At 47.5% G+C, this 25,600-nt stretch overlaps 2 protein-coding genes across 7 annotated transcripts in view; one reads left to right on the top strand and one right to left on the bottom strand.

The window, feature by feature from the left end:
• The window catches only part of CLC-E (chloride channel E), a 77,201-nt gene that overhangs the window by 25,099 nt on the left and 26,502 nt on the right, over positions 1-25,600 (bottom strand). For 5 of the 6 annotated variants that reach the window (XM_086822773.1, XM_086822775.1, XM_086822776.1 and 2 more), the window contains exons 2-3: positions 10,700-11,129; positions 10,373-10,567 (exon numbers count right to left, since the gene is read on the bottom strand). In XM_086822773.1, the coding sequence (XP_086678899.1) occupies positions 10,373-10,567; positions 10,700-11,129 (625 nt within the window). The remainder of the gene's footprint in view (positions 1-10,372; positions 10,568-10,699; positions 11,130-25,600) is intronic. The other variant, XM_086822777.1, reaches the window with a different exon arrangement.
• On the top strand, positions 18,804-19,106 carry LOC147621768 (nucleoid-associated protein At4g30620, chloroplastic-like). The gene has a single exon (XM_086823597.1). It carries the CDS (start codon positions 18,837-18,839, stop codon positions 19,089-19,091), a length of 255 nt encoding a protein of 84 aa, XP_086679723.1. The 5' UTR covers positions 18,804-18,836; the 3' UTR covers positions 19,092-19,106.

Below are 25,600 nucleotides of genomic sequence, written 5' to 3'. Positions count from 1 at the left end.
TCTGGCTCTCCTCCCCAATCTGAGTCACTCCATCCGTGGAGTCTGCCTCCATGCATCAATCCCCCTCCTGTGTAAAAGAGTCCAAGATCCTTCGCATGCTGCAGAAACCACAAGATACGCAATCCTACCTCCCAAAGAGTCCTCTGCAAGCATGAACTCAACAGCCTCAACAAGAAGCTCCCGTCCAATTTGGTATGCATCAACCAAATCAATGAACCATTCTACTTCCGAATCAAGGAGGCATCATACAGCTCACAAGGATCAACACCTATTACGGTGGGATGCCAAGTCCTGGAAACCTGCTGAAGACCACTCAAGGCCTTCAAAAACCTATAACCAACCCCCTCTGAATCCGGAACCACAAAGCCTGGAGAATGTGCAACATCCACCTCCACCTGCAAGTAATCAATTGCCACCAGCCTGGCCTTCCAATAGGTCCCCGTGGAAAGAACTTCTTCATCTACAGGAGTTTCTTTGTCCCGAATACTACGAGATAGCAGAGCATAAGTTACCTGTAAAGTTTCCTCTGACTGACGAACACAAGAACTACCAACACCTGTACTGGAAAGTTCCTGCCAACTACTAGTTCAGAGTGAAGGCAGGTTGGAGATAGTTCCCGATGGCAGAGGGGGGAAGCATTCCTCCCAGGTGTTGTATGTTCCATCACTTGGTTTTCATCTGTTGTCAGTGCATCATCAGGTTTGCAAGACTGGCGTACGGGTGGAGTTTGATAAGCATTTTGTTGCTCTGCGGGATAAGGCAACAGGCCAAGTAGTTTGGGAAGGCGGAGTGGAGAATGGAGTTTAAACTTTCAGCACTCTCTCTCCCAGGTCCTCAGTTTTGTGATGAGTGGCAGTCTAGTAATGGCCACTTAAGCATGGATACATTGCAGGTACGGGCTTTCCGAGACCAGATGGTGGATAGCTTACCAGTTGATGGTGGAATAGTGGATGTTGTTAGAAGTCATCTCCTGTCTAGTTTTATACACCAGGGCCTTTGTTGTGGGTGTGCCCGCCCTGTATAAGGTGTTTTATCATTTTTCCTCACTCCCCGTATTTTTCCCTATTTTTTCCCATTTTTCTAGTGGTGGGGAGGGTTGCCAGAGGGTGGCACGAGCACTCCAGGGCTGGCCAACTATCCCAACAGCAGTCCTGTGGCTGGCCGACTGCACACAGGAGATGCGTGGGCTATTGGACTGCTAGCCGACTGCTTTCACTCAGTCGTGGACACTTCTTTTGCTAGCCGACTGCATTTATAGTCGTGGGCATCTTTTATGCTGGCCGACTGCTCTCCCAGGGGCATATATATAGGCCCCTTGCCCCCACCACTTATTCATTCAGTTTTCTCGGGATCTTGTGTATAGAGAAGAGTTTACACACCTATCTCTCTGTGTTTCTTGTGCTGTTTATTTTTTGCAGTCTACTTGCTCTTGTCTACCCAAGTTTGGTTATCATTTCCGCTGCATATTCTGACATGGTATCAGAGCCCTAGGCTCGAGATAGATCTTGGGAGTTTTTCTGAGCAAGAGGGGGAGCGTTAGGCTCCTGATTGGTGGACTGTTTTGGGCTGTACGGGAAGAGAAGGTGCAAGAGGAAGGCGGGCTAAGGTGCTGGACAGCCACTTGCAGGTTTACAGATTTTTTTTCCCACCCACCCACCCTTTCAGGTTACTCTCCGCAATGGCAGATTTACTAGAGATGGCTGAGAAGCACGTGAAGATCCCGACACTCCCCACGTTCCCGGTGGACCGTCAGTTGGACGGGAGCAACTACGGCATATGGAAGGTGATGATGGAATCTGTTCTGGAGTCTTACGACCTCGCTGATTTCGTCGTTGTATGTGTTCCACGGCCGGAAATAGAGGAAGGGGAGTTACTGTCGATCCGAAAGGACCGGGGGGCACAGACATAGATGTGGGGTCGTGTCAACGCCAGGGTCCGTTCGTTTATCTTTCTCAACTGCACACCGCAGGTAATCAATCATGTAAAGCATATGACGCTGGCCAGAGGTATATGGCAGCATTTGGCCTCTCTTTACAACAGGGTATCGCCCATGAAGAGGATTTCCTTGGAAGTACACATGCGGGTTATGAACCCTGCAAAGTCGTCGACGATGCGGGAGCATATTAACAAGCTGCAGGCTCTTCAGCAGGAAGTTCTTCAGGCTGGGAAGGAGATATTGTCAGAGGACATGGCCATCACGTTGCTGTCACATTTGCCCTCTTCGTACTCAGCATTTTACTCCTCTTTGATTACCAGTGGGTGGCAGGCTCAGCACCATCACGTGGGAGAAGCTTGTGCCCATGGTCCTGGACCAGGAGGAACGATTCACGAACCCTCCTCAGGGTGGAGGTTCGGAGGCCTTAACTGGCCAACGGTTGAAAGGCCGTAACTCGGGCAAAGGGAAGGCTTCATCGGAGAAGTCTTCTGAGAAGAAGTCCGACGCTGACCGCGAGAAACTGAAGGCAGAGAGGACCTGTAATGATTGTGGTGAGAAAGGCCACTATTGGAGGCAGTGTCCCAAGCGGAAGACCGAGAAGGGTGAAGACTCCTCAGCAGCAATCATGAAGACTCCGGCTTTTGTGCACCTCGAGGTGATAGACACCGATGCTTCATTTTCTTCACGTAGGGAGGAGATTGGAGGACTCTCCGCAACGGATACTCGAGAGTGGATTCTCGATAGTGGTGCTTCCAGGCACATGACTCCTTCCCGTTCCGGTTTTCAGGATCTCTGCAGGCTTTCTGGTCATATTCTTACTGGGGATACGTCCACTATCCCAGTTCACAGTGAGGGCAGGATGGAGATAGTTCCCGATGGCAGAGGGGAGAAGCATTCCTCCCAGGTGTTGTATGTTCCGGCACTTGGTTTTCATTTGTTGTCAGTGCATCAAGTTTGCAAGACTGGCGTACGGGTGGAGTTTGATGAGCATTTTGTTGCTCTTCGTCGAGACAAAGCAACAAGCCAAGTGGTTTGGGAAGGTGGAGTGGAGAATGGAGTTTACAAGCTTTCAGCACTCTCTCTCCTAGGTCCTCAGGGTTGTGATGAGTGGCAGTCTGGTATTTGCAAGTCAAGTGTGGATACGCTGCAGGTACAGGCTTTCCGAGACCAGATGGTGGATAGCTTACCAGTAGATGGCAGCAGTTGGCAGGAACTTTCCAGTACTGATGTTGGTAGTTCTTGTGTTCTCGTCAGTCAATGGAAGCTGAGCAGGTCACTTATGCTCTGATGTCTCGTAGTATTCGGGACAAAGAACCTCCAGTAGTTGAGGATGTTCTTTCCACGGGGACCTCTCGGAAAGCTAGGCAGGTGGCAGGTGCTTACTTGCAGAAGGAGGTGGTTTCTCCCGGCTTTGTGGTTCCGGACTCAGAGGGGGTGGTTGACAGGTTTCAGAAGGCCTTGCGTGGTCTTCAAGAGGTTTCCAGGACTTGTTTTTGCACCGTAACAGGTGTTGATCCTTGTGAGCAGTGTGATGCCTTTTTGACTCAGAAGCAGTATGGTTCATGGATCTGGTTGATGGACACCAGATTGGACAGGAGCTTCCTGATGAGGCGGTTGAGCTCATGGTTGCAGATGACTCTTTGGGAGGCAGGATTGCGTTTCCTGTGGTTTCTGCGGCATGCGAAGGATCAAGGACTCTTGTACACAGGAGGGGGATTGTTGGATGGAGTCCGACTCCACGGTTGGAGTGACTCAGTTTGGGGAGGAGATCCGGACACGAGGAGATCTACTTCAGGCCTAGGAGCAGTTTTATGGAGCAGAAAGAAGCAGTCATCTTTTGCCTTGTCGAGCACAGAGGCAGAGTACCGGGCTGCTTGTGATGTTGCTTGTGAGGTGGTGAGGATGCAGAGGTTACATTGCAGGTTTGGGCTTCCACTGGAGGAACCCATGGTCATTCAAAGGCACTTTGTTCGTGAACAGATCGTTGCTGATGACATCTTGCTAGAGTTCTGTTTGACAGAGGACAGTACGGTGGACCTCTTCACGAAGTCGCTCTCTCAGGATTTGCTCAAGCGGCACCCCAACTCCCTGTGGTTGGTTACACAGCCAGGAGCTAAGAGGGGGTGTTAGAAGTCATCTCCTATCTAGTTTTATACACCAGGGCCTTTGTTGTGGGTGTGCCCGCCCTGTATAAGGTGTTTTATCATTTTTCCTCACTCCCTGAATTTTTTCCTATTTTTTCCCATTTTTCTAGTGGTGGGGAGGGTTGCCAGAGGGTGGCAGGAGCACTCCAGGGCTGGCCAACTGTCCCAACAGCAGTCCTGTGAGACTGGCCGACTGCACACAGGAGATGCGTGGGCTACTGGACTGCTGGCCGACTGCTTTCACTCAGTCGTGGACACTTCTTTTGCTGGCCGACTGCATTTGTGCAGTCGTGGGCATCTTTTATGCTGGCCGACTGCTCTCCCAGGGGCATATATATAGGCCCCTTGCCCCCACCACTTATTCATTCAATTTTCTCGGGATCTTGTGTATAGAGAAGAGTTTACACACCTATCTCTCTGTGTTTCTTGTGCTGTTTATTTTCTGCAGTCTACTTACTCTTGTCTACCCAAGTTTGGTTATCATTTCTGCTGCATATTCTGACAGATGTATCCCCAGTAAGGATGTGACCAGAATACCTGCAAAAATCTTGTAAAGCCGAAAGGGAAGGAGTCATGTGCCTGGAAGCACCACTATCTAGAATCCACTCCCGAGTATCCGTAACGGAGAGTCCTCCAACCTCCTCCTTGCCCGAAGAAAATGAAACATCGGTGTCCATCACCTCCAGGTGCACAAAAGCTGGAGTCTTCACGGTTGTTGTTGAGGCTTCTGCACCCTTCTCGGTGCTCTGCTTGGGACACTGCTGCCAATAGTGGCCTTTCTCGCCACAATCATTACAGGTCCTCTCTGCCTTTAGTTTCTCGCGGTCTGAGTCGGCGGACATCTTCTCAGAAGACTTCTCTGATGAAACCTTCCCTTTGCCCTTGTTGTTACGGCCTTTCGACAGTTGGCCAGTTAAGGCCTCCGAACCTCCGCCCTGTGGAGGGTTCGTAAATCTTTCCTCCTAGTCCAAGACCATGGGCACAAGCTCCTCCCATGTGATGGTGCTGAGCCTGCCACTCGTAATCAAAGAAGAGTAGAATGTTGCTGCGACGCCTAGAGTTCTCGTTTGTGCACCACTGAGAGGGCAAATGCGAAAGCAACATGATGGCTATATCCTTTGATGATATCTCTTTCCCAGCTTGAAGAACTTCCTACTGAAGAGCCTGCAGCTTGTTAATGTGCTCCCACATCGTCGATGACTTTGCAAGATTCATCACCTGCATCTGTACTTCCAAGGAAATCCTCTTCATGGGCGATACCCTGTTATTATAGAGAGAAGCCAAATGCTGCCATATACCTCTGGCCAGCATCATATGCTTGATATGATTGATTACCTGCGGTGTGCAGTTGAGAAAAATGAAAGAACGGACCCTTGCTTGACACGATCCCAAAACTGTGCTTGTGCCTCGCGTTCCTTCCGAATCGAGGGTAACTCGCCTTCCTCTAACTCCGGCCGTGGAACCCCAACAACAATGAAATCAACAAGGTCATAAGACTCCAAAACAGATTCCATCATTACCTTCCATATGCTGTAGTTATTCCCGTCCAACTGACGGTCCACTGGGAACGTGGGGAGTGTCGGGATCTTCACATGCCTCTCAGCCATCTCAAGTAAATCTGCCATTGCGGGGGTGTAACTGAAAAGGGTGGGTGGGTGGGAAAAAAGAAGAACTTAAACCTGCAAGTGGCTGTCTAGCAAATCAGCCCACCTTCCTCTTGCTTCTCCTCTTCCCGAACGGTCCAAAACAGTCCACCAATCACAGCAACAAAACAGCCCCCCTCTTGCTCACACAGTTCCCAAGATTCATCAAGAGCCTAAGAGCTCTGATACCATGTCAGAATATGCAGCGGCAGCCCGTAGGCGCTTATTTATCCACCCGTAGGCAATGCCGCCGAGGAAGCACCAAGGGGGGTTTTGAACCCAGGACCTCTTGGTCCTAGGCAAACACCTTCACCACTTGAGCTATCACCTCATTGGCTAGTTTTGTGCTTTTTAAACGATGAAGCTTAAAATTAAGCCCCCTCCCGCTTTAGCACCCCAAAAAAAAAAAGCTCACTTATGCTTTTTTTAACTCAAGTTTTTCCCTATTTTAATACTCACGCCTCTTTTAGTTTTCCTTCTCAACACAGCCCCTACATTCCTCTGTGCTCATCCAGCCCATCCTTGTGCGTCAAATTGACTGCCCAGGCTATCTGCCTGACCTGTGCGACCTGCCCGAAACCCTGCCCATGCTGCCCAGATTTCTGCCCACTGCCCACAGTGCTGCCCAGACTTCTGCAGCGCTGCCTGAGCTCTGAGCCTACTGTGCGCTTGCTGCCTGGCCTGCACATGCTGCCCAAGCTCGAGTACTCCTTCTCTGGCCACCTCCCAGCCCATGTCATGTGCATGATCAATGCCATGGACAATCTTCAGAAGCTGATCCAGAAGTAGGGACCAGATCTAGAGTGTTTACCACCTTTTTATGAAGGCAGCCTAGGGCTGTAGCAAAGTACCCTTTTTGTACTATATGAAATATACTGAATTTTCCAGCACATCTCTCTCTCTCTACTCTCTCTCTATATTTGCGTTTTGCATCAGATGGTTTTCAGGAGTGTTTAGGACTGAAGGAAGACTCCCAGAGCTTCCGCACGTTACATTGGTATCAGAGCATCAGGCTCAGCAAAGCTAGACACTGAATCAGTCCCATATGATGGTGTACAGGTCCAAGGTACAGGAAAGTACACGGATACAAAGCCCAAGGCAAGGAACACAGATCGAGAAGAGCTCCCAGGAGGTTTGTTGGTGGTGTTCCACAAAGCCAAAGGGGATGGCAGTCTTGTGAGCCAGATAGGTTCTCAGGCAACGGTCCCAAGGGAGGTTTATCCTCCAAGGGTGATGTGAGAGTGCCACTCATTTCTCAGGAATGAAGACCAAGACAGTGTTCAGAGTCAGGGCAGGAATGGATTGTGGACTAGATGGAACCGATGCATAGATCTTCGTCTGACACAATGGTTTGGAGAATAGGCCGAGATTTCAGAGAAAAGGGTTGCCAGGGATGGATGGATGACAGACGGACTTCAGGAAAAAGAATGGGATGATGACAGTCATCCAAGAACAGGTTGGAATCCCGTCATCAAGTTTAGCAGAGGGGGATGTCATGTGCATGATCAATGCCATGGACAATCTTCAGACGTTGATCCAGAAGAGGCAGCCAGATAAAGACTTTGAAGAACCAGAAGTGGAGCAAGGAGTGCTGTTTGGTGGTATTGGATTTGGAGCATGGCATGGAAGAGGCAGTCGGCTGCAAGTGCTTGTCAGCTGAACCTGATCAGAGTCGGCGGCTGCACTTCAGGAGACTAGGCGACTGCAAGCGCTCCAGAGGACAAGGCGGCGGTTGACGCATGATGAGCAAAGATAAGTCCACCAGTCGGGCAGCGCAAAAAAGGGACATTTAAAGCATTTAAAGTATACAAGACTGGCCGACCAGCAGTCGGCCAGTACACCAAAGTGTCCAAGACTACTATAAAAGGAAAAGTGTGTTCCCTATGGAGTGGATCAAGTACTAGGCTAGATTTTGGTGATGTTAACCTTTTACAAGGCAGTCTTTGGCTGTAGAACTAGAGTACCCTTTTTGTCCTATATCTATATACTGAATTTTCCAGCACATCTCTCTCTCTCTACTCTCTCTCTATATCTGTGTTTTGCGTCAGATGGTTTTCCAAGAGTGTTTAGGGCTGAAAGAAGACTTCCAGAGCTTCCACGTGTTACAGCCCATCATGGGCATGCGCCTGTGCACACTGCAGCAGCAGTAGCTCTTTGGCCGCTCTATGGGCCTAGCCACAAGGGCTGGCTGTGGCTGGCTTAGACACCTTGGCTGGTCCTAGGGTTGGCTGTGGGAAAGCCCGAGGCCACCCTAACCCTAGCACTAACCTAGCATCCTCAGCGCTGCCCCACTAGGCGCCTTCTTGTGTGCATACCAACCCCGCTTCTTCCACCCTTTGTGGCTGCTCCCATCTCACCTGAGCCCGTCTACGCTTTGTTGGTCCTCTGCAGAGAGGTTCCCAGCCATAGATATGTTGCTCATGGTGAATTCCAAGACTACAAACCACTGCCCGCTTATCTTGCACACCCACGGGAACATCACAAGGATAAAAGCATAGCTTTTGTGCGCTTGGGAGCTGCTGTCCAGAACGCACCAAGGGTGCTTTTTCTCCCTTTTTGCGACCTTTGCACATCCATGCAAGGTTCCATGGTTTTCTTGCCGAATTCAGCCCGCATGAGGGTACTATCTTGTAAATCCTCCATGCCTCGGGTTCTAGCACTTGTCACATCAAGACTCTGATACCAATTGAAGATCTACACAAACCACGCCCAAGGATTATCTAACCTAGAACCAAAACCTAATGAGGTTTATAGACCCAACATTGTATGCATCGCATGACCGCGATAGATTGTGGCTAGCGACTCACCACCAAACCGCAGGTTCACAAACTACTAAATCAGTATTATTAGTTTAGGCTTCACAAACTACACAAGTAAGTAAAGCTCTTCTACCAAATGAAACACCCCAAGTAAGAAGTCCACTTACTTGTGTGTGCGCCCAACATCCATACACAAATAAGCATATCCAAGCTACAATCTATGGTCTTTGTCACATGAACGATACATATTATCATGAGGACATAGGTGGGTTCCATTAGCACTCGCCATACCCATTGTAGGCTCCAAACCAGATAAAACAGTAAGACACCCTGAGCTAGACACCATTGCAACCCTGGTCCAATCAGCACCCTCAAAGCTTGCACATTCCATACCATGCACCCCCAATCCTCATGATTGTCATTGTTATGACTAGCCAATGAGCTAACCAGTAGCTGGGCCATAAACTCACATAATGAACCATACCTCATAATCTAGTTCACACTAAGTAAATTGTCCTGGCCTCGTTCTAGCCTCGTTATATCTGGACATTGGACATAACATTTAAGATCAACGGTTGGTCGCCCACAGGGGCTCTGCAGTTGGCACCTGGCTTGTCTACAGCGGTCTTCCGGCGGCCTGCGTCCGATGTGGCCACCCTATGGAGACTCAGAGACATTGCCTATGGGACTACCCTCAGGTGCAACAGATTTGGCTGCGGATGCTGCGCATTCTAGCCCCCCTCTCTCCAGAGGGTATGTATACATGGGGTGCCACTACTTGGTCGACTTCGTCAGGGCCTACTATGGGCTATGAGACGGAGCAGGACAGCCAGGCCATCAGATTCATTAGGGGCCAGCCTCGCTTGGTTCCTTCACCGGATTTCTCGTCCGCCAGCTGGACATAGGAGAGGGATCTACGATGGGAGCTCCTCAGCAGCCTCACCGTCTGGTTCACCTGGAGGGCCAGGTGTTTCAGGGCCTTTGAGGGGAGACTGGAGCCACCAGCTGTTCAGGGGATTTGGCAGGAGTTGATCCACACCCTGCGAGGACAGTATGACCGCATCCGCCGGGGCGACTCGGATGAGGCGATCTTGCGGCGCCAGGCCTTTCACACCACTTGGCGCAGCGGCCCCTTCTATACCCTTCACGCGGGGTCCCCCCGCTGGCACTACAGGCCACCTGTTTGGCTTTTCCCCCCTCCTATTGTATGATATAGCCCCTCAGTTCTTTATACTGATACTTGTACTTTTTAGCACCTAGGGAGAGTCTCCCTGGCTGCCTTGCTTTGATCTCTGCTCTATTTTCTTATGAGCAGGAGAGAGCCTTTTGTAGCCCTTCGGGCGTTTTTATATAACTAATGAAAGGATCTTTTCTCGGAAAAAAAAAACATTTAAGATCAACAAGCCATTAGAACCCCCTCCCATGTGTTGTGTTTCTTCTGCCTTCCTCAATGTGCAGTGAAAGGACCTTAAGAACTGCTCCCTTGGACCGGGGAGACTGAGCTGCACATTATTCTACCTACATGCAGCATCCCTCAGAAGGTGACTACATCCAAACACCTTTTCATCAAAGAAATGACTATTGCCATCTCAAGAAGGTCCTCACTGCTCCTTCATTTGGAAGCACCTGCAGGAGCAGCCTTTTTAACAGCTAGCTAGACACAACCATTTTCTTTCATTTATTATTCATATACAGACTTGTCCTTCTTGATTGGGTCTCCTAGACCAAATTTGGCCTCAGAAAACATTACTATAGTCAATCTATTTATCCTTAGTGACTGCATTAAGCAGTGTGCTGAAGCTTCATTGAAACCAAAAGCATCATTTTTGCAAGCTTATGTGGGTGGGAAGAATTATTGAGGTACTGAAGAGAGGAAACATGCACTTTTACCAGCTGGAGAGCGGAAATCATATGCAGGTATCTTGAAAGCAGGATCAGAACCCAGGCCTGCCCGTGAAACGACAGAAGCAAGAACGGAGCTTAGTAGCACCATGGCTGTAGTGAGTGACGGTGCAGAATCTGCTGACAATGGCCGCAACACCGATTCAACAGCAAAGAAACATCCAGATATTGCAGCATTGAACCCTGCATTTGTACATCGATTCAAGCTTAAGACATTGAAAATGCAGACATAGGAACTCTGCACAATCTTCCTACAATTTATATGCAAGAGGCAGGCACCAAAAACTAAGGTAAGTAAAGCATAGATTGATTCACCTGATGATATCCCAGCAGCTGATCCAGCTGCAATTAAGGACAGCTTTCTTTCTCTACTGTTCTTCAATACAGTTCCCAAACCATTCGCAATAGATGCCCCTACCTCAACGCTGGGCCCTTCAGGTCCAAGAGAATTGCCTGTGGCAAGTGTGACTAAAGCTGCCACTGTCTTTGTTACTGGCTGTAGAAAGGTTTTGACATCAGTGGCTAGTTTTATCTTTGCCTTATCAATTGTTAATGACTTTTGAGATGCATATGCATCCACCTCACCCAAGCTGCTGCGTAAGAAGTTCAAGATGCCAACAATCATGCCTCCACCAGCTGGCACAGACAGCACTTGCATCCAATGCTTCTCTAGTGGCTGGGTCCGTAGCCACGATGCGCCACTGCTTGGAATACCTTGCCAAACTATGTCATGCAGTTCATGAACCTGAGCCACAAACCTCCATAATTAAACTAAGAATTTGAGAGAATGCCTTCAAATAAATCATTAAAAGAGACGACCTAATCTACCATGTATTCCTAACATGAAGTACATACAATGCTGAATAGAGATACTCAATGGTAGCATTGCTCTTGAGCTCTCAAGGACTCAATGATGACTAAGTGATCAATGAATGAATATGACTATGGCCTAGACTCCTATTTATAGTAGTCTAATGTTGGTGAATTGACTACCAACTCTACCAACCCTAATAATAATGTCCAACTAGGTATTCACACAATAACTCAATAACTATGTCCACACTTGGCTCCTCATCGGGCGCCTGGACAATATTACAAAGACCTGGCACAATAGCCCTTACAAACACATGAATCTCGCCACATACTCAACCTTTGCGCTGGCCAATGGATAGAAGCACGTCCACATCACACTAGAGAGAGTGCATGTAATAGTATGTGTGTGAACCCACCCTTAGGTGTGGTTAGGATAAGTGTGCCATGTGTCACTCGTCCGATGTGTGTGCGCGATTTCTTTGGGTCAAAAGATAAAGGCTACATGCCTATAAAAGCATTGTACTTGGTGAAGGTTAACAGACACGCAGCACACCCAGGCGACACCACACGCAGGTCCGTACAGCTGACAGAGGGGCACAGCTAGCAGGGACATGGATTCCCCTTTCTCCCACCTTATTTGGGATGTACGTGGATAAGTTTCAGACTATGTAGAGCGGGAGGGTGACAGAGGAGCACAGCTAGCAGGGACATGGATTCCGCTGTTATTGTATGCTGATGATATTGTGCTGATCTCAGATTCTCCAGAGGGGATGCAGCATCATTTGGATGCATTGCACACGTTTGCACAGGACAGTGGATTGTCTGTTAACCTTGGTAAAACCAAGGTGATGGTGTTTAACACCACAGCACAGTGGGTTAGGAGGTCAGTACCCACCTTTACATATGGTTAGGAGACAGTGGAGTATACAGATGCATATACTTACCTTGGTGTGGTTTTCAGTGGCCCACTATTTTCCTTGAGGAGAGTAGCAGAGACCAGATTGACCAGAGCTTATGCAGCATTGGGGAGACTAGAGAGGATGTGTTCGCAGGTTCAGTTTTAGGAACCTCGAACAAAGCTCTGGCTCTTTGACACTTTGGTCACTTCAGCCATGCTGTATGGAGTGGAGATATGGGGACCTTCAGTGGATCACCACAGCCGAGCTGGTAGCACTGATGGATGGAGACATATGGAGAGGCCCTTGGTTTCTATGATTTCCCGGATGATTAGGGCCAAGGCCTCCGTACCACATGATATTATCCGTGCAGAGATGGCTACCCCCCCATTGGTAGTAGAGGCACTCACTCGATCAGTCTCCTTTATACATAGCACTTGGGCTCTCCCTAGAGACAGATATGCTCCCTTAGCCCTGGAGTCTTCACGACAGTTGGCATCACAGGGAGACGGATCATGTTGGTATGCACAGATGACAGCTTGGTTCCAATTGCATGGCTTTAGTATGGACAGGCTACCTCCATTTCAGTACTCCCTGGATGCACCCTCCCTCTCTCTCACACGGGCAGAGATTACCAGACTTATCAGGCAGGACTTGATTCAGCTGGACACTAGAAGGACATGGATACAGCCGACACAGGAGCTTGGTACGAAGATGGCTTTCTATAGAGATCATCTTCTCCAGCTCACGCAGGATGGGTTTGTGATTAGACCCAGCTACATGGATACTCATCTTTCTCATGGGGTACGGTGCTATTGGTCAGATGCGCACATCCTCACTCCAGCTAGAGATTGAGACTGGCAGATTCAGAGGAGTACCAGCTCAGGCCAGGATTTGTCAGCTGTGCCAGATGGAGCCAGAGACAGAGTTACATTACATATGTCACTGTCCAGTATATTATGAGATACGAGGCCGTTTTCACTGCCTGTTTAGAGAGGGTTTCGGACCACTTTCTAGAGTCATGAGATACCAGGATCAGAGATGCCTCGGATTATACTTGCTGGAGCTTCGTAGACATAGAGAGGGTCTCTTGAGAGGGAGGGGATCAGAGAGGGAGAGACACCTACAGAGGCAGATTACAGACTTCTTTCGACCAGAGATTGAGCAGTCAGGCCAGCAGGCATTGCAGCTAGCCCCAGAGTATAGCCGCACTAGAGGTACACTGACTGATCGGGCTATAGAGCTGGGGCGGTCCAGGCGCCCCAAGATGAGAGGCCCATCTCGACACCGGCGGATACTACAACAGAGGATCAGGACCATACTAGCACGGCATGGGAGACGTCCAGTCAGAGTACTCACCATGGAGGACATTGAGGATATCCGCCATCGACCGATGAGAGACATCTTTGGATAGTGATGTGTATGATGCTTACCTTTGTTGCTGGAGTTTTCCTCCCAGATGTTATCCATTAGGAGCTCCTAGTACCGTTCTTTTCCTCATAGTTGTTTCAGTTTCAGTTAGTTGTTTAGTTGTTTTTAGCTTTTCTTACACAGACATTGTATCAGATCCACCAATTGTTGTAACCTTTTTGGTCTCATAGGTCATTTTGGCCTTCTGAAGACGTTAATATATCATTTCATTCTCTCTCTCTCTCTCTCTCTCTCTCTCTCTCTCTCTCTCTCTGACATACTGGCATAGGCTATGGGAGCTTCCACTTGATAGATACCCCCGGCTAGCCCTGGAGTCCTCGAGACAGTTGACACTTGAGGGAGATATAGAGGGCTGGTATGCACAGGTGGGCACTTGGTTTGGCATGCACGATATGCATATGGAGGCACTCCCCCCCTTCCAGTACAGCATAGAAGCCCCGTCATTTGCTCTCAACCGCACAGAGCGCAATAGGGTTATCAAGAAGGACATTGTCAGAGATACTCAGAGGACATGGAGTTCACCTAGTTGTCCACTGGGGATGAAGATGGCCTTCTACAGAGATCACCTCCTATGCCTGACAGAGGATGGGTTCATCATCCGTCCATGCTACATGGACATACACCTATCCTTTGGGGTGAGATGTGTGATCATGTAACTTCAGAGATGTGTCTTTTACGAAGAGCATCCGCTAATGGCAACCCACCAATCATCACCCGCCAGATGAAGACCTTGGCTTTGAAGGGAAGGGCTGAGTGCCATCCCCGAAACACTGTCATTTGCCACCAAAAAGCTGTTTTTCGTAAATGCCATGTTTTATTTGCATGCTGATGCATCCACAATTTCTTTTTGCTCTACATGTGATAAACATCATTTGCGCAAGCATGCAAAAGAGTCTCACGTCCCAATAATGCCCAATCCTCCCATGGATTTGACTAATGTAGATCTCGGATGGGCCCAAAAGCAGCCATGCAACTCTGCAACTGATCCCAAATCTCCCTATAACCACGTGGGACATGAAAGAGGCGCCTCGCTGATCGAAGGAAATCAGCCTGTTTTGTGAGGCAAACATAATGTCAGCCAAACACACCACACCCAATCTAGCCATGCGGTTGAATTTGGGGCAGATTTCCTGCTTGTCAGACCATGTGATCACACGAGATGTAGCCAGAATCTCTGTCTGAAAGGAATTAGCTTGGCGGCAGGAGTCCGGATGTCTCCAAGTTGCCATCTGCAATACCTCCTGCCACGAAGCTACAAGGTGGTGAAGTGTGGGCGAAGACCTAATTTTAATATGCTGATCCGCATTAACCACATGCCACCATGAAGCTCGAATATGGGTATTACCATGATGTATGGCCATATCCTCTATAAGGAATGTTACAATATCAATCCATGACTGCTGCCCAGAACAAGTGCATATATCCTGGAGAAGAGACCATCTTCTTGCTACCATATGCATTCGCACATCCAATATAGCTGCACCTCCCATTCTTTTCGGCGTACAAATGTGTTCCCAAGAAACCCAATGCAAGCCATCTTGGGAAATATTCTTTTTCAAAAGCATGAAACGAATAGGCTGCACAAGTGCAGTCAATGCTTTGTTGGTCCATGGCAACAAAGGCAGGAAGTATTGGAAGTATTATTGCCTTAAGTCTAACATGGAAAAGCCAAGCTTGGGATTTCCAATAGACAAACTTATTTGCAATTTTGCCTGAAATCTAGTGAATGAGTTGCTTTCGAGTGACATCAACCCCAATTGGATACCCCAAATGTCGGGTGACGGTCCCACATGACACAATACCTCCCTACCAACCAAGATCATAGATATCCCTCTCTGTGCACGAAATGAGGGCTGATTTGCGTGCAAACCCGAGGCTGTAGCAAACAAAGACCAAGCATCCATTGCCTTATGCAGGTTATGCTTATCAACCTTGAGAAACATAAAGGAATCATCAGCAAGTTCCTGCCCAACAAATTGTTGTCCAGAAGGCAACGAAAGCCCAAAGAGCTCTCCATTAGTGGCCAAATGCGAGAGCATAGTTAACATTGGATGTGTAGCAAGAGCAAACAACAGAGGGCTCAATGGACATCCTTGTCTGACTACTCGGGTGAGAGCTATCGGATTCGTGGCCCCGCCATTGATCATAACTCGGGATTGAGACCCAAGTCCAATCGTGAAAATCAATCTGGACATGCATGAACCAAAGCCCATAATGCTCATCAGCTCTCCAAGGAAGGACCAACTAAGATGATCAAAAGCCTTCTCGAGATCCAACTAAACCATGACAATCTCTTGACGTGCATATTTTGCATAGTCGATACCCAGCTGAACATTAAGTATGTTATGCAAAATGTTTCGTCCCTTGATAAATCCATATTGTGCCGGATGTATTAATGTTGGCAGACACTTGTAAAGACGGTTTGCCAAGACCTTTGCAAATATTTTATACATGCCCCCCATCAACGAAGTAGGCCTCAAATGTTTGAAGGTGAATGGCGAGGGTATTTTAGGCAGCAATTTAATCAGCCCAGGTTTCCAAGAGTCTAGCATGCATCCTGAGTGCCATACTTGCTAACATACAGCCGCCAAAGGACCCTTCAATTGGTCAACATATTTAATAAAGAACTCATTAGTAAGACCATCCCAACCGGGGCTTTTATCCTTTGGCAAATGCGTCAAGACAACACCCACCTCTTCTTCTGATATATCTCCTTCCAGCTCAGAAGCCAGTGCATCTGGAACTTGCTGCCTAACCAGCCCAAAGAAAGTGGCACGAGCGCCTTTGACATGATCGTCAAGCAACTTATGTGGACCCAAAAGTTCAGCATAGTATTGCCAGCACATATCAACGATGCTCTGAGGTTCAGCATAGTATTGCCAGCACATATCAACGATGCTCTGAGGTTCAATTATAATGTTACCTTCTGAAGTTTGAAGTCTCACCACATTTTCCCGAGCATACGAAGCATGTAAGCAATGAAAAAATTTATATGTCTAGCAATTGTGGTCATGCAAACTCTCATTTATAGCTCTCAATTTCACCTTCTGATAGAATGTTAGCTGCAAATCAGCCACTTTCTGAGCCTGAAATGTTGCCAAAGAGAGTATACGATCATTGCTCGGGTTATCTGTCAACAAAGAGTGGCAAAGAGCAAGCAACTCTTGCATCCGAAACAACTCCTCCCGCTGTTTAAATGCATGATGAATACCATATTGGCGAGCAACCCTTTGTATGTTGTTAAGAAAGCCATCCCAAGCCAACAAGCCAGATTGGTTCAACTCGCCCATAAAATGATCGATAAGCTGCTGTACATAACCATCAAATAACGAATGATCCAAGGAGTTGTTGAACCTCAAAGGGATCTTAGTTAGCAGTTGCTTATATACATGCACTGGCTGATGAGACATCTCTAAAACCACTAGGAAGTGATCCGAGAGAACATGATGCGGTTGAACCGCCATATGTAAAACTTCTGGCAGGAAGTCATCATCATGCATAATGTAAGTCTATCTAGCCTGCTCCAAGTGTTTGTATGTTGAGGGGAATGAAATGTGTATCCCCGCTCATTAGAATTAAGCCATTTCCAAAGATCTTGCTTAAGAACATCAGCCTCAAGTGACATCCACGCTCTTTTTTTGGGCTCATCCATCACTGTGTGAGGAGATGTTGTTTGCTGCAATTCACAATACATATTAAAATCTCCCATAAGAATGCCTAGTCTACCAAGGGCTAAACATTCTTTCAAATGCATCCAAAGGACACTACATTCTCTAAACACATTCGGGGCATACAAACCAACCAGCCATAAAATATCCCCCTCAAAGGTAATTTCCACAATAATGAACCTTCCATTGGCATCTCTCTTAACAACAGAAGGCTGCAACTTATCATGCACACGCATCAACACCCCAGAACTCCGGTTGGTTGAAACTCTGGCATAAAACGCACGATAACCTTTGAGCATAAAAGAGGAGCCAGCTTGCGCATGATCTTTATGTTCCACAGCACACAAGGCATCCCAACGATTCCCCAACAGAGTCTGCCACATAATGTATTGCTTGTTGTGGGAGCACACTCCACGCACATTCCATGTAGCTATCTTCATTAGATAGAATCAAAAAACCATTGTGAGGAAGATATCTACTTCCCTTTTCGATCCTTTGCATCCAACACAGCCAAAACATCCAGCATGTACTCAGCTAAGACAGCATAATGATTTTGCCAAGCAAGGATAGATCCTGAAGTGAATGGCTTGGCCCAAGACTTGGTTACATTAGCAGTAGACCTCTGGTCCCACAGAGTAATCACCCGCCCCCTGCGATCAAAAGATAGCCTCGGATGTGGATCTCTAGATTTTGCATTTCGAGGCCTCGAATTGTAATTCGATGGTTGATAGCTCCGAGATTGTCCCAATTGTTGATGATCCTGAACCAAATGGCGGGTTTGAGCGTTGTCGTGCCATGGCACGTCTATGGTGTGAAACCATGCATGTGAGGCCATTAAATATAAATCTAGATGAATGGGATTAAGTGCCACGACTTGAGTCATTTTATGATGCCTATGTACATATGTTCATATTGTAAATGAGGTTCAATAAGACGAGCTGAGGCTGAGCCAGGTCTCGAAGCCTCTGTACATAAGTGTGGTGTGAATCATGGAGTTTTTATGCTTATGGTGAACCTTGAGGTAGCACGAATTATCAATGAACCAAAAGCAGCATCACTTTCTTAAGGGGCTAACAAGAAAGAGGGATTAGTTGCAGTTTTTGATCTTGATGGAGGCATAAGAAAGACTGAAGGACCTGGCACAAGAGGCTTTCATGAGAGATGCTTCAATTGGCAACAGTTTGATCAGCATGTGTGCAAAGGGTGGCTCTGTTTCAGAGGCAAGGGAAGTCTTTGATAAGCTACCAGTTCGAGATGTTGTAGCATGGAGCTCAATGGTAAAAGGATACGGCATTAACCATGAGGGTTCCTTGGCTATGCAATGTTTTAACGACATGCATGCACAAGCATGCAAGGGAACAGTAGCAGTTTTCCACATGGCAGCTTCAGATTCATCAATCAACAATTTCAGTCTACACTACAATGTCACTGTTGAAGGAACGTGCAATATAATAAATGCTTGCCTTCATAACAACGTGCACAAGCTCATTTATACTAGCTCACCTAGTACTGTTTTTGATGGTGTGCATGGCATCATGAATGGAGATGAAACCCTGCCATACCCTGATCGGCGTAATGATTCCTACTCTCAGACAAGAACACAGACAGCCCAGATGAAGCCTCCAAGAAGGGCTATTCGGCAACATGCAAGGTCTGTATGATACTGTAAGTAAAGCTCAACAAGTAGTTCAAGTTGAAGCTATTCGTGTGCAGAAGGAGCTTGTTGCTGCAGAATTTGATGGATACTGCGAGGGCGAGCTCATCAAGGTGACATTGTCAGGAAACCAAGAGCCTGTTAGTGTGGATATCACGGAGGTGGCCATGGAACTTGGAGTTGAGAGGGTTTCGTTGTTGGTGAACGAAGCCTACAAAGATGCGCACAGCAAGGCACAAGCATAGCCAAGCGGGTAGTCAGCCCAAGCCAGGCAAGGCATGGTGGCCGGTGCACAGCAGAGGTTGGGCACTGCAGGTTTTGACGCTTAAGCGCACAACCCGCAAGACAAGAGAAGGTGGTAGCTTGCGTGGCAAAAATACGAAGGCATTTTTTTTAAAAAGGGAATATCCGAATTTTAAGCCAAAAAAAAAAAGGAGGCGCAACGTATTTTCAAATGGGGAAACGCGAGTTTTTGGCTGCAAAAGGGAATTCGGCCCGAATCCCTTGCGGGAAAAATCAGAAAGAACCAGGAAAATGCAAATATGAGAGGAGAAGTATGCAGGAAAGGGAGGGGGAAAAACCAGAGCTCGATATTGCAGAATATCTTGTTTTTGGGAATATAGTTTCTGTTCAAGCCTTGTAGGGGTTTGAATTAGAGAGTAATTGAAGCTCTATTTAGTGATGCGCTTTCTAAAAATTTCGAAAAATGAAGCGAACTGCTGCCTAATTTCATGCAAGGAAGGAAAAATCTGAAGCCATGGAGCAAGAAAAACTTGGAACAGTAGCGTAGAAGGCCGCTAGTACCTACTGAGTTTGGGCACGTCAAAGAGCAGTGAGAGCTGAATGGTGCTGTGGTCTGACGAAGGGAATTGTAGCACGGGGTCTGAAGGGAGGAGAAACTGATGCTGTAACATGTTGGTCGTTATCGCCATGAAGACCTTGATACTCTCGTCATGAGTTTGTCGGCGGATAGATCAAAAGCTGGCCGCGCTACATGTGTTGGTGGTGGTGCTTTCGTATGGTCTTGGGTCTCTATTAATTGTACAAGGTTAGGAGTTTTTTTTAAATGTAAGTTCTACCCTGTATATGACAAGGTTTTGTGGGGACTGCTATTGTGCCATGCTTTGAATAAATTTTATAGAGATGCTTTTGTAATCAGCCAGGTCTGACGGGCTTCTAGCCCGGTATTGTTAAAAGACTGGATTAGAATGTATTAGTGGATGGTGACACCAGCACGGTTCTGTACGGGTGATGAAAAATGTATGTGGAAATCTTCTGAAGGTTGTGTTGTGCTTACGTGTGTTATGTATGAGACACTTGGATAAAGGGTCAGGAGATCTATGCTTGGAACTGGTCGTGCTCTTGACACATAACTTATGTACAATCATCGAGTTAAATTTGGGAATGTTTTTTTTTTTGAAGTGAATTGGCACATGTACATGTCAACAAAAATGGAGATGTTTTATACCCCTTGAAGAGTTACATGTTTTGTTTCCTTGCTGGGATTGGAAGCTACTCTCACAGCCAGAAGTCTCGCACTTGCCCAACGATACCGCCCACGTCACGACAGCGTGTCATAACCCGATGTGCATATGTGATCGGGGGATCTAACAGGAGAGCCTGGCTCCCTGCATGCACTTGAGATTCAGGTTTTTTCCCTTTTCTATGCTGCACTTCTTGCCAGGCAAGCTCTTTGACCAAAACTTGCTTGCCTTTATCCAGAGGCAATGTATTACTAGAAGCAGGCATTTGATCCTGTGCAATTGTGGGCACTTCAGAAGACACTTGAGCCATTGTACCAACTTGATGCATTACCAAATCATTATCAACTTTGGCTGTTGCCACCTCTTCTACTTACGCCATAAAGTGTTCAAGCTGCCCACATTTAAAGCAATGCCCAGCAAAGGCTCCCCATTTGAGTCTAAACTGCACTTTAAGCATATGAGGCAACAACATCCTCAACCATGCTGGCATTGGTCTGGATGTATCCCAAAGCATTGTCCATCATAGAACAAAGGCACCTTTTGCAACAACTGAGTGCAAAAATCAGCTGTGGAAAGCACAACTTCAAAAAATCCCCTCGGGCCATCAAAGATGTCCGCCACAGCATCAACTTACAACAATGCATGAATCCATTGACAAATCATCCATTTCAAGTGTAACATGCGGAAGCTTCGGGGGAGATCGGTAACTTCAATGCTCAGAAATCAGCACGCTTGTCGCAACGAAAATAATGCACAAAACTGAATATAGATGTGCAGAAAAATAGAGAGAGAGAGAGAGGGAGAAGAGGACTAAGTATTGGGTCCCGAATACCCTCTGTAGGGCCCCCACCATGAATGGTGTATTTTCTTTTATTAGAATGATGTAAAATACTGAAATAAAAGACTGACTGAACCTTTCTTGGCTGAGAGGAATCTCTGCCCTTGACCTGCAATCCTTCACCCCTTCTGCGTTGGCTTGATCTAGGCTGTCCTGGCCCTTGCTTTAGCTTCAGCACTTGGCAAAAGATGAGATGAAAAGACTGACTTGTGGGCTGGGTATTTTTACCCTATAGGAAGACCAGTCGGCTGGTTAGATGCAGTCGGCTGTCCTAGTTTTGCTCCACGACTGAATAAATACAGCATAAAATCCATTAAATGCTGCGCATGACTACACACTTGGGCTAGGCACCTAGGCGCATGGAAAAAGGGGCTGCGCACTGTGCGCCTGCCTCATATGGAGACTGGGCTGCCCCATACTTGCCCTACAACCCTCCTAGGGCTGGATAACCAATCGGCTACCCTTAGTATGCCCCTAGGGCTGTCCTACAGCCCTCCCATGGCTGGTGGGTACAGCAGCCAGGGCCTTCCTGGCCCTTACGGGGATTGTCTTGTACTTTCCCCATGCCCACATGAGTTCTTGGGGTAGCCCTATAGGCTGGCCCCTTTTCCTAAATGCAAACCCTAACTGTCTACACAATGTTCTGGCATCCAGTATCCTACCAGATACACAGAGTCACTGACATCATTCCAGAGGGAGACTCACAACACGGACTGGCACTGTTTCATGTGCAGGACAATGCACACCTGACCTCGGACGTCTGGGATGGAACCTTGGCTGACTCGTCCCGGACTGGGCTCACATGGGACCAGTTTACCATCCCAGGTCCTGCACCTTCTGTACAAATATGTCTACGTGGCATCCAAGTGCGGGATGCACGTTACATCAAGGGGATCCTTCCTGTAAAGAACAGAATGACTTCCTTTTCATGCAAGCCTGAGACAACCTCTACAACCTGAGAGTTTTCCAATTGTACCTCGAAAACCTCAGATTCATCAACATCGTTGGCTTCCGTCTCATTGTGACGTGCATAATCAAGTAACAGGGAGTTCACAAACTCCAACAAATGATCCCACTCCTCACAAACATCCTACTCGTTTTTGACTAATTCATCATTCAGAGACTTATGCGACACAAGAGGCATTTGAGATTCCGACGTATTATCCACGCTCATAACTGCATCTGTGTCTTCAAGCTCTTGGCATTTAGCCCTCTTAATAACATAATCAGCATCAAGGTTGGAACCACGGTCTACATCATCAGTGTCCGGGCCTATTGCTTATACTATTCGATGAATGAACTCCATATCCAGACCGTTGTCCATAGTCTCTCTCTCTCTCTCTCTCCAGTTTCTTCCGGACCCAGGAGGTGGAGGACATCGACATAGTGGATCTTGTGGAGCCTCCACGAGCTACTCTGGACCTACCTTGCCCGAGAGGAGTTACCTCGGACCGAGCCTCTGCACTCCAACGCGCCCGACACCCTCGCCCCCCCGCCGGCCAACGATCACCTCATCAGCTCCAGATCCAGGACATGCTCCACCGCCATCGAGCTACCTTTCCACGTGACATAGCTGAGGGAAACCTCTCGGCCATACTTATTAGCCCCATGCTTGATATTTTGGAGAGTGGTATACCATCTGCTCAGAGCTGATGTTGCTCTCATGTTTCTATGTTCTTAGTATTCCATGGACAGTTTTGTATCACCCCAGTGAGATAGCTATGTTTATGTTTTCTTTTTGTTTTATTTTCCATTCCATGATGAGATATGCCATGGACATTATTGTATCACTTTAGTCTCATAGGCCCATTGGATCTTTAGTAGACGCTTAATATCTCTCTCTCTCTCTCTCTCTCTCTCTCTCTCTGTGCTACACGCAAAACCCTAAAACTGTAGCTTTGCTATAGGCAAAACCCTAAAACAGTAGCTGTAAACCCCAAAATAGCAACAAAACCTCTGTTCAAAACCCTAAAAAAGCAATTTGGCTGCAGGCAGAACCTAAAACAGCAGCAAAATTTCTGATTGAAACCCTAAAACAGCAGCTCTATTGCAGACGAAACCCTAAAACATGTACAGGAAACCCTAAAACAATAACAAAACGTTAAATCGAAACCCTAAAACTGCAGGAAACTCCATCACGAGCCTAATGGGTTGTCCAGATGGCCGTTGTTGGACAGCCTTACATCTTTTCCGCATGGGGGAGGCACTAGTATGGTGGATTACCTCATGGGAGGCACTAGTATGGTGGATTACCTCATGGGATCTCCCGCTCTTATACCACATCCCAAACTTCACCATCCCTCCTCCCCCATACTAGCTGACCATGCATTACTCTCTTTCACGATCTCATGCCCCATTCTTGACCACCTCTCCCGCTACATTTCAGCTCTCGACTTATCCCTCCCTATCTCCATCATCACATCCCAACTTTCCTCCATCATCCATGACTCCGCCCACGCCAGCTTCCCCTACACCAATGCTCCACAACAAGTTTGCCAGTGGGATCCCAACCCCAGAATGGATGGTATGATGAAGAGTGCAAAACCACCAGGCTTTTGCCTCTTACGTGAGAGGGAACATGGACTGATTACAGCACATAAGATGCAACGCATCTTCCGTACATTCACTCGCTGAAAGAAACGGGCATTTCTTGCCACACAAGAACAAGAGTTATACCAGCTCTTTTTGAGCGAGGACAACTCAAACGCTTGGCGCATTCTAGAAGAAAAAAAAGCACCTACACCTATCACAGATCCTAGCCTTTGGGAAGCCTATGCACGACAATTGTATAATGTGCCAAACCAGCCTATACCACAAATGTCACACATCCCTAGGCCTAGTCGCCTCACGATTTCCTTTCATATACACAGATGCCCCAACGGAAGTATGTGTATCTAGGAGTCACTTTTACAGGCCCTTTGTTTTGCATGACCACAGTTGCTACTAACCGACTTGCGAGGGGGCACGCCTCCCTAGCCTGTATGGAGAGACAGTGTTTCCAAGCACATTTCCAAGAACCTCGCACTAAGTGCTGGCTCTTTGATACTCTAGTACGACCAGTGGCTATGTATGGTGCAGCCTTTCGGGAGCCAGGCCTAGGGAAGGATCACTGGAGGAACATAGAGAAGCTACAGGTGATGATGTTGTCACACATGATCAGGAGTAAGCCATCTATACCACATGACATTCTACAAGCAGAGTTTGGGGTGGGTCCACTGGTTACAGAAGCCCTTTTTCAAACTCACTTATATTCAGCATGTATACACGCTTGACAAAGATCACCTCCCACGACTAGCACTAGAGTCCTCTATGCGCAAAAAGGAGAGGAAGCGATTGAGACGAGATGGACTGCCCTCCTCCTCAGCGACACGGCCACCACCATTACCGACACATGCATGGTACTATGAGGTAGTTAAGTGGTTTCATGCACATGGCATATAGGTGGACTGTCTCCCCCCATTTCAGTATAGCTTGGATTCCTCATACCTTGATCTCTCACGTCACGAGATCAAACGGATCATCCGGTTAGATCTACTCAGGCTACACATACACCAAACATGGGTGTCTCCGTCAACAGATTGGTAAGAAGTGTGAGATCTACAGAGATCTCTTCTTGAGACTCTCTGAGGATGGATTCTTTGAGATCCAGAGATACATACAGATACACATGTCACATGCTATGCGTATCACGATCGGCCAGCTTAGGGTATCCTCCCACCGCCTCAGAGTAGAGACTAGCAAAGCTGAGGATATCCCACATGAGGAGAGGACATGCACAATATGCATCACAAGAGCAATAGAGGATGAGGCCCATTATATGTTCAGTTGCCCGGCTTACTATGAGATACGGGGGAGATTCCACTACCTCTTCCGAGAGGGATTCAGACCACTCACACGGGTGATGCAATTTGAGGATCAGAGGTGCTTGGGCATGTACTTGATGGAGCTCAGACGACACAGGGATGTAGTTTTGAGGCAGCATGTTGAGAGAGAGCCCCAGCTCCGACAGGACACCTTACAAAGAGCCATCACACATTTCTTTGTGGTACACACATCCACATCGGAATCCACTACCCACAACAATTCCTCTACTACGACATCTGTTGGGGTAAAGGCGTTATGCCCACCCTTATAGTGTGTACAAGCCCATAAGTTATAGTACATAGTACACTTAGTACTTTTAATGTACTAAGTGCACTATGTGTACTAGTGCAATATACATGTGTGATAGGGGAGTCACACACTCATGCCTCATGAGTTGACTTATCCCCACAACTCTCTCTCTCTCTCTTCCTTGTGCTTCTCTGTGTATGTCTCCCACATGACCTAACCCTAATTCTCCCATCAACTGGTATCAGAGCTTTGGTCCCTCCCTCTTCTCCTTGATGGCTCCTGCTGATTTTGATTGCCAGCGCTATGAAGAGCAGATGAG

Source organism: Cibotium barometz, chromosome 29 (genome assembly GCF_041138505.1).
Source record: "Cibotium barometz isolate CiBa-2024 chromosome 29, ASM4113850v1, whole genome shotgun sequence".
Classification (NCBI taxonomy): domain Eukaryota; kingdom Viridiplantae; phylum Streptophyta; class Polypodiopsida; order Cyatheales; family Cibotiaceae; genus Cibotium; species Cibotium barometz.
The sequence above is the reverse complement of the archived record's forward strand: the minus strand, read 5'-3'. Positions and strand labels throughout refer to the sequence as shown.